The sequence below is a fragment of the Phascolarctos cinereus genome, unplaced genomic scaffold (genome assembly GCF_003287225.1).
Source record: "Phascolarctos cinereus isolate Bilbo 61053 unplaced genomic scaffold, phaCin_HiC Scaffold_2;HRSCAF=192, whole genome shotgun sequence".
Lineage (NCBI taxonomy): Eukaryota > Metazoa > Chordata > Mammalia > Diprotodontia > Phascolarctidae > Phascolarctos > Phascolarctos cinereus.
In genome coordinates this window covers 35,045,707-35,065,789 of record NW_027555625.1, presented here as the reverse complement: position 1 = coordinate 35,065,789, position 20,083 = coordinate 35,045,707, and the positions used below count along the sequence as shown (strand labels likewise).

Below are 20,083 nucleotides of genomic sequence, written 5' to 3'. Positions count from 1 at the left end.
CTCAGAAATAGACAAATGAGTCACTTTTAGAATACAACTCATTCCCCAATCGATAAATGGTCAAGGGATATGAACAGGCAGTTTTTAGACAATCAAAGCTAAGTTGTATGAAAAAATGCTCCGAGTCTAAATCACTACTGATTAAAGAAATGACAAATGGACATTAGCACATTACTGGCAGAGTTGTGAACTGACCCAACCATTCTGGAGAGCAATTTGGAACTATGTCCAGAGTGCTATACAACTGCATCCCCTTTAACCTCGCGATACCACTACTAGGTCTATATCTCAACGAGATAAAAGGAAAAGAACCTACACGTACAAAAATGTTTATTATAGCAACTGTTTTCTGGTGGCAAAGAATTGGAAACTGAGAGGCCACTCAACAACCGGCGAAGAGTTGAACAAGCTGTGGTAGATGGCTGTGACAGAATACTACTGCATGATAAGACAAGCAAGGCGCTCTGCGAAAAACCCGGGAAGACTTCCATGAGCTGAAGCAGAGTGAAACGAGCAAAACCAGGAGGACATGAGGACACGCTGTAAGAACACAGTGACAGCGACCTTGTACAGTGATCAACCGTGAATGACTCCGCTGTTCTCACTCGTAATGAAAACTGCTATCCACGTCCAGAGAAAGTACTGAAAGAGTCTGAATGAAGACTGAAGCCTACTTTTTAAACTTTACTATTCTTGAGGATTTTTTGGGGACATGCATTTTCTTTTGCAATGTGGATAATATGGAAATGTTTTGCAGGACTGCACATTTATAATTGATATCAAATTGCTTATCTTCTCAAGGAGGGGGGAAGGGAGGCAGAGAATTTGGAAGTCAAAATGTTAAAAAAAAGAACATTAAGATCTTTTGTTTGCGTGTAATTGAGAAAAAAGTTAAAATGACAGATCAGGTCTGTGCTTTTAGACTCACTTTGTTAGCTGATGCAAGACGGATTAAAACTGGGAAAGTCTTGAGCTGAAAAGCATAGGAAACTTACAAGGCAAGACCTCAACTACAGTGTTGGTCACGTGAGTACCAAGGAGATAGATCCAAGAGTTATCATATGGGCAGAATCAGTAAGACTTGGCAAACTGATTACATAGGGTAGGAGAGAGAAGTCAAAGATGACTCTTGAGATTGTGAACCTTTGTGACTGAAGGATGTCATGTTTTCAATAGAAAATAGTAATGTTTGGGGGTAAGATGAAATAATGAATTGTTTTGTAGTTTTCCCTATAGCACATTCAGTTTGAAATGTTCAACAGGCTATTGGTGATATGGGCCTGAAACTCTGGAAATAAGGCTTCATAGAGATTAAAAATAAATACTTAAGGATTGATGAGATCACCAAGACAGGGAACAGAAAGAGAAGATGGTCCAGATATTATCCACAGTTAAGGGGTAGAACATAGATGCTATCACCTTTGATGTACAATTCACTCCATCATTCTATTGTATTTTCCTGATGATCTTTTACTCCTGTTCTTCTGCAGACTGCTCATACCCAGTATGTACCTCCCCAATATCCCACCATGTAACATTCATTTTTAATTCTTCAAAATTCAAAAAACTGTATTTACTCCATATCTCACTGCCATATAGCCACACACCAAGGAATTTTAGTATTTTGTTTCTCAATCACTAAAAGAGCCAACTGTGTAATTTCCTGAAGGCAATCCAGACTGCTCTTCCTGTCCTCTTATTCAATTCTGGACCTAAGTAAACACTGTTCATCTGTTCTGTCTGTCCCCCAGTACATATACCTCACCTCCACTTGCACAGATGGATAATCTTAACAGGCTGTCCACTCAAATGAACATCATAATTTGGCAATCGGCATTCTTCATCAACTTAGCGCTTTTCTATGTAGATGGTCAGGCCCCACACCTGAGCGGTCACAAGTCTCTTCCAGAATTTTCTGCAAGATACTGGGGCTTAATGCAACAAGTACAAATATTATCCACAACCAGGGAAATCTGGCGGACCTCATCATTCAATAGGAATCAACCACTCTTCTGCTTGGACTCTGGACTGGCTCTCCTCCTTCACACCTTTGGTGAGCACACACCTCAGTGTCTGATGCCTCTCCTGATGTTTGTGAACAGGCACTGAGCGGGGTTATTCCTGCTACATCTTTCAAGGAATCTTGAATGGTTTCGATATGTGAATGGGAGATACCCTAGGAAAAAGCCTTTAAGGCAGTATTTCATTATAACAAATTAGAGGCCTTTTCCACAATCAACAGAAAACACAAATGAGACCTTATAGTCTATCTTCCAGTCAACTGTGAAGCTGTAAAGATGAAGTCTGAAAAGTGCACCACATTACAAAAGCCCATTTCCCCCACAACATACGAATCAAGGATGTGTTCAATTCATGTATAGATTATTTTCGTATTTTCATATATGGGACAGAATTGGCACATACCGCTATTTACTGATGCTTTCTTCTCTCTCTCTTTTTTTTTGGGGGGGTGGTGGTGGTGGTGGTGGTGGTGGTGTGAGAGATTAATAAGGTCCAAGATGTTTTGTGCTGGCTTCTCCTCCTTGCTTGATATCTTGCATATCAATCCCTCAATGTTTCTAACGTCTCACGAGTGTGTCCTCCTGCCTCTACACAGGAATCGTCCAACCACCGTTCCCGTAGGATTTCTTCACACAGGACCGCGACACTGCTGTCCAGTGCGGCAGAGTCACTGCTTGGTGCTTGCTGGTGTTAACCTATTTGTTACCCATCTATTTTTCTCTGCTTGCCGGATTTCCATTTTCATCTTTAGTCACCCTGGAGGTGCTGCTGTTTAGCCAGATGTTGCCAAACCTTTAAAAAGCTGCTTTTACCCTCTGATACATCTGCTTTATGAGACCATACTGTGCATTAACCATCATCCTTCACATGAATTTAAAAGCAAGCTTGCAATCTAAATCTGTATTGCCTTTGGCTGTCATCTGCACGCACTTAGCAACTGAGTCACAACAATGTGTCAAGGCAGCCAAAAGAAGCTAACGCCATATTGAGCTGTCTCAGACCCCGAGTCCAGGAAGGTGGCCTGCCCTAGTCTGCCCTCGCTGGAGCACAGCAAGAACACCGTCTTCAGTGCTAAGCACTACGCTTTGGGGACCCCAAGTTCTGATGGGTAGCACTTCATGCTGCCCAGAGCCAGGCCACCACACCACTTCTCGGACCACTCTGAACCATGCTAACACCAGCCCAATGCACACACACTCTTCTAGTCTAGCTCCTCTCTCTATATTATCGTCTTCCCCTATTCCAATGCGAGCACCTTGATAGTAGGGACTTGCTTGCTTGTATTTGTATTGTTTGTCAAGTTTAACCCAGTGCACTGGTACATATTAAGCACTTAATAAGCAGTACCCCTTGACCCTGCGCCCCCTTCTTCCCTCTGAGTGGGTAGACATTAGAGAGGTGGGTGTCTTTTTCCCACCTGACTACAGGACTTTGCCACACCCCCTTGCTGGGTATCTTCATCCCCTTTCACCCTTCCTCCTCCTCCTCTCCCTCTCCACATCCCTCCTTTCTAACTTTTTAAAAGTGTTTTCTTCCCTCATTAGATTGTGAGCTCCTTGAAGGCGGGGACTGTCTTTGGCCTGTGTATTCCAGGTGTTTAGCAGTGCTGGTACAGAGAGGGGCTTAATAAATCTTATTAAAGCAGTTTTTCCAATCATTCAGGATAAGTAGAGCAACCAGGATGAAGAGAAGAAGCCTTAGGGGCAGATCTGTTAAAGTGATCACATTTATCTAGGAGGAACAAAAGCTTAGGAGAGGGTGTGAAAACTTGTCAAGCACAGGTAACAAGGGATCTGAAGGAACCTTAGTGACCATCCAGTCCAAATTCATCCAAGGGCTGTCACTTGGAAGACGAATTAGAACTGCCACGCACAGTTCCCCAAAACTCCAAGAGAAGGGTACAGAGTGCCCCGACGTGTACATTTAGGGTTGCCACAGAAGCTTCCTCACAATCTAAAACATCCAGGAGCAGTCTGCCTTTGGAGGGAGTCAGTCATTCCCTGTCACTAAGCCTTGTGAGTAAGGCAGCAGACAGCAAAATGCCTTTTCCTCCTAAATACCTTTCCTGACTCCTTCTCCACCCCCATTCCCACGCCCACCTGCCAGGAGCCTCCAAATCACAGTGTATTTATATTGTCCATATTCTGCAGTTACTTGTTTGTGTGAATGTCGCTTTCCCCAGTTAAAATGTAAGCTTCTTGAGGGACTAATCTAGTTTCACCTCTGTACCTACAGCACCATACACGAGAAGTACTTCATAAATAAATGCTTGCTAATTAATGGGATGGACAGTATGGTCTCCAAGAAATTTCCAACTCTGATAGTCTTTCACTGAGGCTGTTACAGGAAATCTACTAATGATCGAGCGCCAAAACATGGTGGGAGCAGTGCACTGAGCAAAAGAAAAGGCTCATCTGAAAGGAAAAACACCAGACTTCAGACTGATAAACAAATGTAAGGAACTCTGGCAAGGGGATACTCAACAAAATCATGCCAACACCTCAAGCCTGAGAGGCTGTTAGTGTCATTCAAAGTAAAGGGAAAGAGGACAAGCACAGTGTAAACCAGGAGTACAGAGACTGACCAAAATAATGAAGAGCTATCAGGCCTGTAGATAACAATCAAGTAGCACACAACCATTATGACAGACTTCAGAAATACAAAGGAAAAAAACCTTATGATTCCAAATCCTAGGTTGAGCACTCAGCCCTTCTGGACCTTTCTCGTTCTCTGTAAAATGGGAGAATACTTACTTACTCTAACTAGAGAGGCAGTAGGACACAGTGGCTAAAGAGGTGGCCTGGGAGTTTGGTCCAGACTGACACAATGGCCACGGTGACCTGGGAGCAAATCAGTTAACCTTTTTGTGCCCAGGCAGCTCTCTAGACAATAGGGGCAGCCCACCAGCAGGACCTCCTTCCCTATACCAATGAAATTCTAGGTCCAGTCCCTACCCTTGAGGTGTGAGAATAACTGTCTTAAAATGATAGATACAGATATGCAACACAATTCTAGGACACTTGTAGAGTTTAGAGGAATAATATTTTAAGGTACTAAAAAAAAAATTAAGGTGCTAAAAAAATTTAATTTTTTTTTTAATTAAGAAGGAAAGGGGCAAGTAGGTGGCCCAGTGGATAGAGCACCAGCCCTGGATTCAGGAGGACATGAATTCAAATCCGGCCTGTGTGACCCTGGGCAAGTCACTTAACCCCACTGCCTAGCCAAAAGAAAAGGATATTAAGAAGGATATGAACAGGCAGTTCTCAGATGAATTAAAGCCATCTGTGGTCATACGAAAAAATGCTCTAGGAGCAGCTAGCTGGCGCAGTGGATAGAGCACTGGCCCTGGAATCAGAAGGACCAGAGTTCAAATACGACCTCAGACACATAACACTTACTAGCTGTGTGATCCTGGGCAAGTCACTTAACCCCCATTGCCCAAACAAAACAAACGAACAAACAAAAAAATGCTCTAAATCACCATTGATTAGAGAAATGCAAGTACCACATCACCCTATCAGATTGGCCAACATGACAAAACAGGAAAATGATAAATGTTGGAGAAGACGTGGGAAAAATGGAACACTAATGCATTGTTGGTGGAGTTGTGAAATGATCTAACCATTCTGGAGACCAATTTGGAACTATGCCCAAAGGGCTACAAAAATGTACATGACCTTTTGACCCAACAATAGCACTTCTAGGGCTGCATCGCAAAAAGATCATACAAATGGGAAAAGGACAAAAATATTCATAGCAGCTCTTTTTGTGGTGGCAAAGAATTGGAAATTGAGAGGATGCCCCTCAACTGCAGAATGGCTGAGCAAGTTGTGGTTTATGAATGTAATGGAATAGTACTGTGCTATAAGAAATGATGAGCAGGCTGACTTCAGAAAAACCTGGAAAGACTTGTGCGGTCTGATGCTGAGTGAAGTGAGCAGAACCAGGAGAACATTGTACACAGCAACAGCCACGTTGTGCAATGACTAATATTGATAAACTTAGCCCTTCCCAGCAATACAAGGATCTAAGATATCTCCAGAGGTCTCATGATAGACAATGCAACTCACTTCCAAAGAAAGAACTATGGAGTTTGAATGCGGATCAAAGCAGACTATTTGTTATTTCTTTTTCTTCTGCTGTGTTTTGTTTCCTCTTTCTGGTGGTTCCTCCTATTGCTTCTAATTCTTACTTACAACATCACTAATGTGAAAATATGTTCAACAGGAATGCATGTGTATAGCCTATATCAGATGGCATGCCGTTTGGGGGAGGGAGATATGGAGGGAGGGGGAGAAAAATTTAAAACTCAAAAGCTTATGGAAGTGATTGTTGATAAATCAAAATAAATTAATAATGTTCAAACTTTTAAAAAAAAATTAATAAGTTACAATTAAAAACTCTTCAGCAGTGTCAAAGTGAAAGCCAAAAAAAAAAAAAGTCAAAAAAGCCTTTAGATTTATCTTTGGATCTAGCCAAGTCTGGATTTACTAGAATAGGGCATAGAAAGAACAGCAAAACCAAAACCCCCAAAACCCACTAGAACAGGAGTCAGGAGACCTGGAGTCTAGGCTTAGTTCTACCTCTAACTGTAAATTATTTGCCCAAGGTCACATGACATTTCTCTGGACCTGTAAAATAAAGGAATTGGACTAGAAATTATATATAGCATCTAAATTATTACTTTTACAGTATTTTATTAAAAAGCATTACCACAAAAAAAGGATGACCAGGCAAATGTCAGGAAACAGACAGAGAACCCAACAACCTCCACCTAGGGAGAAATGTGAACTGCTACTCAAAGGGTAATAAAAAGGTACATAGTGGATGTGAACAGGCAGCAGCAGCTAATACCTTCAAAAAGCAGGAGTCTAAAATAAGATTAAGGCAACGTATGATTAAAAAAAATTAAAAGATAGGCTGATCACATAGCAAGCTCAAGAAAGGGAAGAAAGCCGCCGCGCCCCCCCCCCCCCATTTATGGGAGGATAGTGACAAAAGCTGCATAGAATGCATCCCTGCAAAGATTAGAAGAAATATGCAAATTGATGATAATACGCCTGTCCCTAGAAAAGACTTTAGGAAATTGATCCAAGCATGGATGGGGTATCTTTAATCATGTTTAGAGAAAAGAACAGGCAGACTTTTCCCAACAACATTCTACAGCAAACTACATCTGACTCAACAATACTTGGCTGTCTGGCCTAGAGAACACCTGATCCCACTGTGCTTGCTTACTACAAATAAGCGTTTCACTTGGAAGAGTAAAAGACTCTCTCCTCAAATAGGCCATCTCCCATGAACAGGTCAAAAATCACACAAAAGGCCTGCAAAGATGTAGCTGATAGTATGCTAAGTTAAGATGTAAAACAAGAAGATGTGGAGATACATAAATAGATAACTCATCTATTAAATCTCCCTATGTGCCGGGTACCGTGCAAGCTCTGGGGTCACAAATACAAGCAAGATAGTTTCTATATCCTCAAAGAGCTTATATTCTAACGGTGGAAGACTGGAACAAAAAGGAATTGGAAGGCGGTGGGGATGGCCAGGAAGCTGCAAGAGACCTAGTTACAGGTGAAAGAAGGTGAAATTGCTCACATATCAGACATACACACAGAGCCACAAAATCCTGCACAGAGACCAAATCAAAGAAAGTTTCCCTGTGTGGGAAGGTTAGGTTGCACAGCTCCTCCCACCACCAGCCCTGACTGTTTGTAGATGACTTTTGGCCAGCTGCATCAAGGCCCAGAACATTACAGGGCCTCCTAAAGATGACCAACAATCACAACTCTTGTTTGACCCAGCTGCTTGTGAAGAGGGAAAATGGATAAAGAATGTTTATTACACAGATTACAATAAGCAACTGCGTGGACAACCCACTGAGAGCTATGTCTATACACTCTCTCTGTGTGTCTCTCTCCAATGAAGATGGAAAACAGGTTAAGGCTAAAACTAAACAGGAGGAGGACTGGGCAGGCCTTTGGGAAACATCAGTGTTTTAAACAGTCCCAAGCTTCTCCCTCAAAGGACCAAATGTAATATCGATATTCTTCCACGGATGCAGTATGGGGCCCAAGCAGAGGGGATGGGACTTAAGTTACAGGTCCCCCAAACGGCAATGGTTGAGGCCACGGTGGCCGTGTGCAACTTCACCAAAGTACTGTTCAAGAAAAGGAGCGTAAGGTGTATAAGAATGGCTCACAATGGGAACCGAAGGAAGGCAGGTCCCGTAGGAAGCAAGACAGGACTGACAGGCAATTTCACAAGATCTAATGGTATCCAGCCCCTCCCGGATCACTGCTTTGTCCTGGTGGAGGGGCTTGAGAAGCTCAATGAAACAAGAGCTATCCCGTGCAGGGTTACCCAAGACGGACAGGTCATAGGAGAGAGTTCGAACAAAAGGTGATCCACTGGAGAAGGGAATGGCAAAGCTCTCAGGGAATCTTTGCCAGGAAAACCCCCTGAACAGTATAAAATGATAACAGAAGATGAGTTCCTCAGGACGGACACTGTCCAAGGTGCTACTGGGGAAGAGCAGAGAACAACGACAAGTGGCTCCAGAAACAAAGAGGTGACTGGGCCAAAGCCAAAAGGAAGCTTAGCTGTGGATGTATCTGGTGCTGAAAGGGAAGTCTGATGCTGCAAAGATCAATACTGAATTGGAACCGGGGACACAAGGTCTTTGACGCAAGGCAAGCCGGATGCGGTCAAATCGGAGCCAGAAAGACTGTCTTGAGTGTCCGTGAATTTAAACGGATGGGGAATGGGTGAGTAAGGATCGTCACAGATAATACTGTGGGCCAAAAGCTCACAGAAGAAATGGAGTAGCCCTCAGTCAATAAAAGGGGTGAAAAGTAGTACTGGGGTATAATTTCAAAAATGACAGAGCATCTGTTCAAAGCCAAGGCAAACTGTTTAACATCACAGCAATACAAATCTATGCTACAACCACTGATGCTGAAGAGGCCAAAATTTTATGAAAAAAAGTTTTATGAAAACCTACTTCTATAAATAACATCAAAAAAAGATGTCACCCATCACAGAGGATTGGAACGCTAAAATAGGAAATGAAAAGATAACTGGAATAACAGGCAGGTTCTGCCTTGGAGTACAAAATGAAGCATGGCAAAGACTAATACAGTTTTGTCAAGGTAACTCACCAGTCATAGCAAACACTCTTTCTCAACAGCCCAAAAGGTGGCTTTCTCTACACGTGAACATCACTAGATAGGCAATACTGAAATCGCAATGATTATATACTTTGCAGCCAGAGGTGGAGAGAGGCTCCATACAGTCAGTTAAAACAAGACCTGGAGCTGACTGTGGCTCAGATCATGAACTTCTCATTGCAAAATTCAGACGTAAATTGAAGAAAGTAGAGAAATCCATCCGATCATATATGTAGGACTTAAGTAACATCTCTTATGAATATGAAGGAAGTGATGAATAGATTTAAGGGATCATATCTAGTAGGTAAGAGTGCTTGAAGAACTATGGACAAAGGTGAGCAATATTGTACAGGAGGCAGCAACAGAAAACATTCCAAAGACAAAAGATCAAGAAAGCAAATTGGCCGCCTGATGAGCCTTTACAAATGGCTGAGGGAAGAAGAAAAGCAAAAGAAAGGAGAAAGGGAAAGATACACCCAAGGGGATAAGGTTTTCTTAAAGCAGCAATGCAAAGAAATAAGAAAACAATGGAATGTGAAATACAAGAGATCTCTTCAAAAAAATGAGAGCTATCAAGGGGAAGTTTCACATAAAAATGGGCATGATAAAGATAGCAGGGATTTAACAGAAATAGAAGAGACTAAGAAGAGGTAGTCAGAATATGCAGAAAAACTACACTAGATAGCTCTTAACTTCACTGCTATCCATGATGGTGTGGTTCCTGATCTAGTGCCAGACATCCTAGAGAATGAAGTCAGGCGAGCCTTCAGAAGCATTGCCATCAATAAGGCTGGTGGAGGTGACAAAATTCCAGCCGAACTATTTAAAATCCTAAAAGATGATGATGTTACAGTGCTACACTCAATATGCCAGCAAATTTGGAAAACTCCACAGTGGGCACTGGAGTGAAAAAAGATTGGTGTATGTCCCAATCCTTGTGAAATGGAAAACTGAAACCTCATTTTATTCTGTCTTAATTACTGAGACTTAGGAATTAGTTTAAAGGACAGTTTGACTACTTAACATTAGAAGGTCTGACTTCTTAATAAGAGTAAATTCTCCATTTCTTTGGGCTATAACTTGGACTCTTGCCAGGATACGAGGAGGAAAAGGATGAATCCCTGGAGTTTTAAGATGGGTCAGCCTGGCCCACCTGAAAGTCACTGGATGCTTAATATCATTCTTCCAGAGAAGGATGATTAACTGTTTTCTCCACTGTCGTGAGTCTTGGAAATCCCCTCCTATAAATCAGGCTGAATATAAGCCCACTCTGCACATTTACCAAATGTATAAAAGACCTTTTTGTCTGTTCTAATGCATGCCTGGCCACTGATGGGCTCAGGATCTCCCTTACTGGCAACTGCAAGCCTTGCTAACAGATGATCATGTTTGGACTTCGTGCCTCAGTTTCTCACAGGATTTTATCACAACATCCTAAAGAAGGTCAACACCGGAGAATGTTCATTGCATTGCTTTCACATGCCAACAAAGTTATGCTTAAGATTCTACAAGCTAGGGGCAGCTAGGTGGCACAGTGGATAGAGAACTAGCCCTGAAGTCAGAAGGACCCGAGTTCAAATCTGACCTCAGATCAACTTACTAGCCGTGACTCTGGGCAAGTCACTTATCCCCAACTGCCTAAAACAAAAACAAAAACAAACCAAAAAAACCCCCCAAAACAAACCAAAAAAACCAACCAACCAACAAACAAAAAAACCCAAAACCAAAACAAACAAAAACAGTTCTACAAGCTGGTTTCAGTAATATGTGAACCAAGAATTACCAGAAGAGCAGGCTGTTTCTGGAAGAGGCAAAGGAACCAGAGACCGAATTGCCAACATTTTCTGAGCAGACATCACCTTCTGCTTCCTTGATTAATCACACTAAAGCCTTTCACTGCAGATCAACAACAAGATATGGCTAGTCCTCAAAGGATGGGAGTATCAGATCACCTCATCCCCTGAGGAGCCTACATCCCAGCCAAGACACGAACCGCTGACCAGCTTAGGATCGGGAAAGGAGTGCACTGTGTTCTTATTTAACTTACACACAGAGCACATCAATCCAAACGTCAGGCTGGACAAGTCAAAAGCCAGAATTGAGGCTGCCAGGGGAAACATCGACAATCTCAGACAAGCAGACAATGCCACATTTATGGCAGAAGGGGAAGAATTAAAAATCTCCTAAAGGTGAAAGACTTGAGTGTAAAAGTTGGATTGAAGCTTAACAACAAACAAACAACACAACACAACACAAAACAAAAACACAGATTTTTGGCAACTGGCCTCATCACTTCCTGGCAAACAGAGAGAGAAGAAACAGAAGCAGTGTCACAGTTTATATTCTTGGGATCACCAATCACTGCGGACAGCAACTGCAGCCATCAAATTAAAAGACACCTGCTCCTTGGAAGAAACGCTATGGCAAATCTGGACAGCAGACTAAAAAGCAGAGACAACACCCTGCCAACAAAGATCACACAGTCAAAGCTATGGCTTTTCCAACAACAATGTATGGCTGGTTGGACTATAAAGAAAAGCCAAGAGCTGCAGAACTGAATGGTGCTGGAGAAGACTTTTAGGAGTCCCTTGGACAGCTAGGAGGTCAAATCAGTCAATACTTAAAGAAATTTAATTCAGGCTATTCACTGAAAGGTCAAAAACTGAAGCTGAAACTTAAATACTTTGGCCACCTAATGAGAAGGCAGGACTCACTGGAAAGACCTTGATGTTGGGATATATCGAAGGCAAAAGGAAAAGGGACAGCAAAGGATGAGATGGCTAGAGAGTGTTATGGAAGTAACAAACATGCACTTGGAAAGACTTTGGGAGACAGTGGAGGACAGAAGTGCCTAGCTTGCTATAGTCACGGAAGAGTCAGGCACAACTGAGCAAATGAACAATATGAAATATCAAGAGAGCTTGACTAAGGACTCCAAGTTCTTTGGCTGGCCCAGCTTAGACAGTTTTACTGGAAGAAATGGACAAGAATCACAGTATACATAAGAAGGCACTGCTAGGCCAGGTGTGGCATCCATGGAAGGAGTACCCACATGGAGGGGGATCCCAGTTCCACCCAGCTACTACAGTAAAATGTCTTTAAAATGTTTTGATTAGGAAAATGACATCAACTCCAAGTTAACAGTGGAAGAACAGGGTCCTAGTTAACTGAATTTAATCATTAATAATTGAGGATAATTCACTGAAGAGACCACATAGCCCCTGTCTTCAAGTGGTTAGATTATATCAGTCACATGTCTTGCACTGTATGTACCTCTCGTTTTATTTTTTCTCTTTTTTTTATACATATGCACCTGTCCCCTCCTAAAACCATTTCTTTTTATTCTGGTGTGGAGGATATTTTAGGTTAAGATCCCTTCCCGACGTTACAGTATTGAACGTAAACAGAGGTCAATAGTCCAACATATCTGCTGTGTCCTATCTGCCCCTTGGGGTAGGCTTTGTTTAGAGGACAGCCTCAGTACTCACTGCCTTGATATTTAGCTGTGGGGCAGATGTCTTTGAAATTAAGCAGTGGCCAAGGTAATCTTAGAGCTGCATCTGTCTGGATCAAATTGATTTAATCAGTTGATTAAATATTGGGAATATACTAAGGATCCTTAGATCATTTGACTGCCAGTTCAGATGAAGAAGAGCTGTGGTTGATCTCTGAGCTTTCAGCCTTGTGTTTTGGTGGATTCAGTCACTGCAGCGGCTCTCACTGGTGAAAGTGTTGACCAGAAGTGAGTGGAACAGCTGAGAGATAAAGTTCTAGTTGACTAGGTTAGACAGTTTACCAGACAGATTTAGTGGGTTGAATATGGTGATAACCAGTTTTGATCTGTGCATTTGGGCTAATTTTACACAATGAAAGTGTTTCAGAGTAACAAACACTCAGGACCAACATGTTGGGGGGGGGCTAGATGAGGATAGGGTTAGATTAGCATCATAATCACTACTGAAAAAACAGTTGAATGGCTAGCATTTATATAGTTCTTCAAGGCTTGCAAAGTGCTTTACAGATCTACCTGGGAGGTAGGTGCTATTGTTATTCCCATTTTACAAATGAGGAAACTGAGACCAACAGGTTAAATGAGTTGCCTATGATCATGAGTTGCCCGTGGTCAAAAGCCCATGCTAAGGTGAGATTTTAATTCGGTTTCCTGATTCCAAGCCCCATTCTCTATCCATTGCACCACCTAATTACCTTAAAATTTTGAATCATACCTCTCCAACCTCACTCCCCATCCTAACAGAAGGAAAAGAACACGAGGTTTGGAGACAGGACCTTGGTTCAAGTACTATTCTTGCTACTTGCTAACATTGTGTCTGTGGGTAAGTCACTTAAATTTTTTAAGCCACGGTTTACTCATTTGTAAAAGTGATAATTATGTTTGCAGAATTAGATACCCAAGAGATTAAAAGAAATTAGGCTGTCTGGTGGCAACATACCTGTATAAAGTTAGCTGTCAAGAACACCACATGGTGTGCAAGTGCCTCTGAAAAACTGGAAACAAGTTGCACTGCACCGAGGGCAATGGAGAGGCACACAGTAAAGGTGAGCAGGAAGTTAACCTAGCAACCAAGGAATTGTGTGTTATCGGGAGAAGATGGATTGACTGTGTTGGAAGAGTAAGGAGAGAAGGGCTCTACAGGTATCCTCAAAATGTCAGGAGAAACTGAAGAAGGCCCACAGCCTGATGGGTGATTTTTTCGAGGACTTGGGCAAGGGCCTCACTGGATTTTGTGTGATCTGCACTGTTAAAGGCAAATTCTGAATTGACGAGGTCAAGGTCTTAGAGCTGGGAGGGGTCTCCATCCAGTCCAACTTTCTCACTTAACAGATGAAGAATCTGAGACTGAACAGTGATGCAACTTGCCTGGGGTCCCAGGGCTGGTAATATTATTGCTCCAAGTTCAAAAAACCTGCCTCTCACAGACCCCTTGGAGTACTTCATAGGACAAACTGCTCCCTTTTCACAACTACTGCCTTGCAGCCCATATTGAGACAGAATCCTTGGCTTCATGGGCCACAAACTTAAGAGCCAGAAGGGACTACAGAAGTCATTTGATCCTTCCCCAGGTTTTCTTGTTTCCAAAGCCAGTTTTTCCTCTTTTAATCATTTTTAGTCATTTGGTGTTTCTTTCTGAGAATTTGGGATCTGGTTTTCTCAGCAACTAAATCTTTATGATTTTTTTCTTTGTTGTCAATTCTTGAGGCATTCATTTTGTGACTTATCCACGTAACTTTGAGATGCTAATGTGTGTAATGAACAATCTGGAAATTCCATTCTCTTCCTTATCAGTTCACTGGATTGATAGCCTGAAAACTAAAAGCATCCCCCATATTTAAAACGGTCTTATTTCAGTTGTTTTGGCCATCTGAGTTAGGATCCTTTTGCAATTTTAAACCTGTTTTGCCTTATGTCAAGCCTACTGACTACGACTCACCAAAAGCTAAATAATGATTGAATACTGAATGTGAAGATAGTAAAAAAAAAATGGTGCAGTTAAGAGTCTACATTGTATTGTCTGGTTAAACTACAAAGTAACATTAGAGATGAGAAGTTCAAACAGTTCCAAGTGTATTCAGAACATTTTCATATACTCAGGCATAGTGGTGATCAAATGTGGTTTAGATGTTCTTTCCAGTAGTACAGATCACTACCCATCCTTGCCTGCCTATTCTATATCAGTTTGGTTCCTGCCCTTGGGGCCAAACAACTGCCAAAGGACACCCCTAAAGCAGGGGTGACTTTCCAGACCAATCCCCGGATCAGAAGGTGCCAGTGGCTCCCTATCACCTCTAGGTTTGGCACTGAAGGCTGTGCCCTGTGGGCCATCCCCTCTATCTTGCCTTCACCTCTTGAAATCATTAGCTTCTTTTCAAGGTTCAGCTCCAATGCCACCTCCTACACACATGAAGCCCTTCCTGGATAGATCTGGTTCCACCCCCAACTGCTTTACATATTCCATATGCATATGCAACAAGGTAAACCTTTGACTCCACCCAACCAGATTCCCTATCTCACTCCCCACTAAGGCTATTATTATAAATCTTTGCTTTTCCCTTAAGCCTCCAAAACCTTCCCTCCAACCCCTTATCCCACAGATAACTTTCTAACTTTACTGAGAAAACAAGAGGACATTTGATCAGAACCAACTTCTCCCATTCTCTTCAGCTCAAAAGCCCTACATTCATCTTCCCACTGAGACCTTTCCTCTAGTCTGACAAGTGGCTCACCCTTCAATCACTTTTGTACCTTTGATCCCATTCCATTCTATTTCCCCCGCAGAACGCATCCTCAATCATCCGTCCACCCACTCAAATCTTCAACCTCTTCTAATCTACTGGTTCCTTCTCCTTACTAACCCCAAACATGTCCAAGTCTCCCCTATTCTTTTTCCCCCCATTCTTATAAAACTTTTTCTAGATGCTACCATTCCCTCAACCTGTCATTTAATATTGCAACATTAATGTATATCATATACTATACATTTAATACTTTATACCTCTCCTTTCAACCAAACTCCTTTAAAAAGATGTCTGTACTTACTACCTTTGATTCCTCCACTATCACACTCCTCAATCCTCTGTAATCTGCCTTCAAACCTCAAATAAAACTGCTCTGTCCAAAGTAATCAATAGCCTCTCTTAATTATCAACTTAAATTCCCAGTCTCCTACCACATCGACACTGTCAACTCTCTCCTCCTCCTGGATTCTCTTCACTGTGTTTTCCTGACACCATTCTCTCCTGGCTCTCCTCCGTACCGTCTGACTGATTCTTCTGTATCTTCTTCCATACCTCATCCTTCACATTATATTCCTGTAGACTCTCTTCTTCCTTGGTAACTTCATCACCTCCCATAGTTTTAAATCATCTTTATGCAGATGACTTTACAAATCCCTATCTACATATCTGTATCTATATATCCAGCCCCAGTTCCCCACCCAACCCCCAAATTTAGTCACTGCCTGTAGGACATTTCAAACTGGATGTCCTGGAGAAACCGAAATCTCAACCACGTCCAAAACCAAACTCATTATCTTTCCTCAAAAACCCTCCCCCTCCTCTAAACTCTACTATTTCCAATCTCCTAGGCTTGTAACTTCAACACTTAGCCAATCAGTATACATAACACAATTGGCCAAACTCCACAACATCCCTTCCTTCTGACCTCTTCTGAAATTCAGCTACAAGCTCCCCTCCTATCCAACAGCCTCCTAACTGGTCTCCTACCTTATGCTCCTCCCCACTCAAGTCCACCTTCCCCACTGCAGCCACATCTAGGGTTAATTCCCTACTAGCTCCCTATTGGCCCCTATGATAAAGTATTAATCAAGTCCTCCAACCTACCTTCTCAACCTCATTGGTCAGGCAGGACCCTCCCTCTAGCACTTGGGAACTCAATCAAATAAACTTGTTTGTTATTCATAATGACACTCCAACCCCTCCAATTCACAAGATCCTCTTCAAGATAGGCAGTTCAAGCACCATCTTTCTAGAGAAACCTTTCCTGATCCCCCATGAATTAATGCCTTTTCCCTCCCAAACCAACTTTATATTTAACTGCTTTTTATTAGTTCACTTTATATTTATGTTGTAAATATATGTATATGCAATTGTGGTCTACCCCATAAATACTTCCGGCTAGTTTTTATAAAACACTTTAAAGTTCTCAAAACATTTTACAGATTATTTCATTTCAATATAAATTCCTTGGAGTAGGGATTATTTCATTCTTTGTAACTTCAGTACCTATCACAGTGCCAGTGCCTGGCTTTTCACAGTAGGCGTAGTATATGTTGACTGCCTCCCCCCCCCCCAATAGAACACAAGCTTCTTCAGGATAAACTTAATTTTTGTCTTCCTATTCCCAGTGACTAGCACAGTGCCTTACACGAAGTAGGTACTTAACAAATTCTTGGTTAATATACAGCATCTAGGTATCTAGACACTAAAAACATAAAGACTTTTTCTTTGAATAATACTGGTTTGATGATATAACAGAAAGGTTATCTTCTGATCAGTCTGCCATGTAAAACATTGAAATTTCCATTGTTACTGCTTTAACTTCACTTGTATGGTTTCCAATCAATCTTCAAAACAATTTTTAAAACTAGGTTTAAATGTCCAAGTGAGGAGAAAGTTAAAATAGCCTCCCTTTTAAGAGGAGCTTCTTCCCAAGTTATCACTTCGGAAAGCTTGTAATGGGCACTTATTGCAAGCTATTTTTGCACAAAGGATCCTTTGTTGGTACAATGGCTTCGACTCCGTTGTGTTCCAGAGAATCCTTTCACACCAATGCTTCCATTAGAGAATGCCAGAATTCACTCATCTCGCTAGAATTCTAACTGATAAAAGGGTCAAAGCTTGGTTCTGGTAAATCCCACTGGGACTCCTCGCTCCCCTTTTCCCCGGGGCCCTAGCCAGGAGATCTCAAAGTAGGACACTTCAAAGCCAATTCTGCAGCTCACCATCCACAAGGCAGCTCCACCCCTACTCCACCATATGTGGGCAAATTCCACACCCACCTATAGACTCAACCTATGCAGGCAGGCACCCACCCCTGACCCACCATATATGGACAAACGCCCACCCCAACACACCGAGACGAGCAAACTCCGCCCCCTAAAAGTCATGCTTAATCGCGAACACGCCTCTGAAGTTTACCACTTCCCCCCCCCACAAAAAAAATACAGCAGAGAAACGTCCTTAAGCGCCTTTGAGAGGGCAGCGTGTCCGCAGAGTCGGTGCCCACGGCGCGGCTCGGGTCCGCTCCGGCGCGGACAGACAAACGGACGGACGGAGGGACGCACGCAGCCCCGCGCCCCCCGGGGCTCACCTTCAGGTCCTTCTTGGTCACATCGATGTGGGACACGGCCCGGATAGTGCCCGACACCCAGGGCCACTCGTCCACGCGCTCCACGTCGAAGCTGTGGCCGCTGCCCCCGCACTCCTTGGAGGCCGACACGCTCAGGAACCTCTTCCCGACCAGCACCGGCCAACTTTCTCCGAGCGTGAGCACCATGTCGGGGGCGGGCGTGTGCGGGGCGTGTGCGGGGCGCGTGCGGGGCGCGGGCTTGGCTCGGGCTCGGCCGCCGCCGCCCTTTAAAAGAAAACAACGGGGAGCGGGCGGGCGCGGGGGCGGCGGGCGCCTGGGGGGAGGGGAGGGCCCGAGCCGGCGCAGGGAGGGGCGGGCCGAGGAGGGGGAGGGGAGGCGGCACCGCCCCCGCCCCGGGCGCCGCCCGACGCACGCGGCCCCCTCCGGCCGCGCCGGGCTTTAAAACCGCTCCAGCGGCCGAGCGCCGGCGCCGGCCCCTCGGCCCCGGGGGAGGCGGCCCAACCGCCCCGCCCTCGCACCCCGCCCTTTCCAGGCAGTCCCTCCCGCCCCACCCGGTCCCGGCCGAGCCCGGGCCCCCGCCGGGGATTTACCGGCCGGTGTCCCGCACTCTCGCCCTCCTCGGCGGCCCCTGCGGGCCGTGCGCTGCCGGCTAGCCCCGGCGCCCGAGGCTGGGCCGCTCAGTCAGCACTCCTGCTCCGCGGACGGCGGCGCCTCCGACCGTGAGCTCCCTCCGGCTCGGTCCAAACGCTCTAGCCAGACACGCACAGAGCCCGTGCCCGCCCCCTCCAGCCGCTGCCGCCGCTGATTGGCCGGCGCGAGGGGGATGGGCGGGGCCTCGGGGAGAGTCGGCTCCTGCTACTGGTCGTGAATCCAGAGGCGTGGCGAAGGGGAAAACAATTCCTTGGCTCCCCCACCCCCCCTTCGCGTCCCTCCCGCCCCCTCCCTCCCCAACTCCAGTACGACCCCCCCTCCTCCGTCAGACTGACTGCGCGGAGGCAGAAAGATCCCTCCGCCGGCGGCCTATTCTTTCCCAACGGGGGCCCGTGGACTATGTAAAGAAGTTCCCGCCACAGAAGCGCTCAACTTTGTGGAAAGCAGAAAAGGAAGTCGTGGTACCCCCAGGGAAGAATCACCTGTAAAGTTTTAGGGGCTAATCCCTTTTGCTCTGTACGATCAAGGACGCGCCTTACAGGGGGCGGAAGGATCTGGGGGGAGGGAAAGCAGCTGAGGGAAGAGTTCTACGTGCGGTTCCAGGCGTACTCAGAAAGAGGGCGGAGTGAGTCTGATCGGGAGGGGCGGGCCCAGCGCAAGGGCACCGGGCTCGCGAGGGCGGGGCAGAGACGAGAGCGGAGGCTGCTGAGCCAGGTGGCGTCTGGCGCGCAGGCGCACACGGAGCCTTCTGGTCTTGGAACGTGTACGGCCCGCCATCTTGAGCGAAATGAAGAATGGCCAAACCCAGGAGGGGCCTGCGTTGTTTGAAGGGCAGAGTAGTGCGTACTTGAGTCTGTTTCGTGCAATGTCTGCTTGTTGGCCGACGCAGAAAGGCGAGATCCTGGGAAGACTTGGATTGGGCAGGAGTGGTGAAGGGATGGGGGAGCAGGTGGATAAGGAAATGGTGGCCAACTTGGGAAGGAGTTGACTTTGAAGGACAAAGGAAAGAGGCATGGTCCTGCCGCCAGTAGGCTGCTGTCGTGGGCGTAGTTTACGGATTGGCGTCAACGGTTGTATTAGAAGACCTTATGTCTCATTAAATATAAAGTACTAATCAGCAAAACTCTCTGGTACAACACAACCAAGAGAAGAATCAGAAAAAATAACCTAGTGTTTAATAAACCCATGAGTGCAAATTACTTGGGGAAGACCTCCCTGTTTAACAAACTCCTGGGAAAACTGTTAAGAGAATCTGGCAGAAACTTAAGTTTAGACCTACATTTTATACCATATACCATCATGAGCTCAAAATGAATATTATAGAATATTAATAAATACCAAAAGTCACACATTAAAATTAAAAGAGAACTTGATAAAGTACCTTTTATAT

At 44.4% G+C, this 20,083-nt stretch overlaps 1 protein-coding gene across 4 annotated transcripts in view; it reads right to left on the bottom strand.

The window, feature by feature from the left end:
• Nucleotides 1–18,895, bottom strand: part of KDM3A (lysine demethylase 3A) — a 115,311-nt gene extending 96,416 nt beyond the window's left edge. Inside the window, exons 1-2 of one of the 4 annotated variants that reach the window (XM_020969453.2) lie at nt 18,633–18,895; nt 18,043–18,306 (exon numbers count right to left, since the gene is read on the bottom strand). In XM_020969453.2, coding sequence (XP_020825112.1) covers nt 18,043–18,228 — 186 coding nt within the window. In that variant the 5' untranslated portion in view covers nt 18,229–18,306; nt 18,633–18,895. Of the gene's footprint in view, nt 1–18,042; nt 18,359–18,632 lie in introns of those variants that run through there. The other 3 variants (XM_078149292.1, XM_020969454.2, XM_078149291.1) reach the window with 3 other exon arrangements.
• Nucleotides 18,896–20,083: the final 1,188 nt, after the last annotated feature.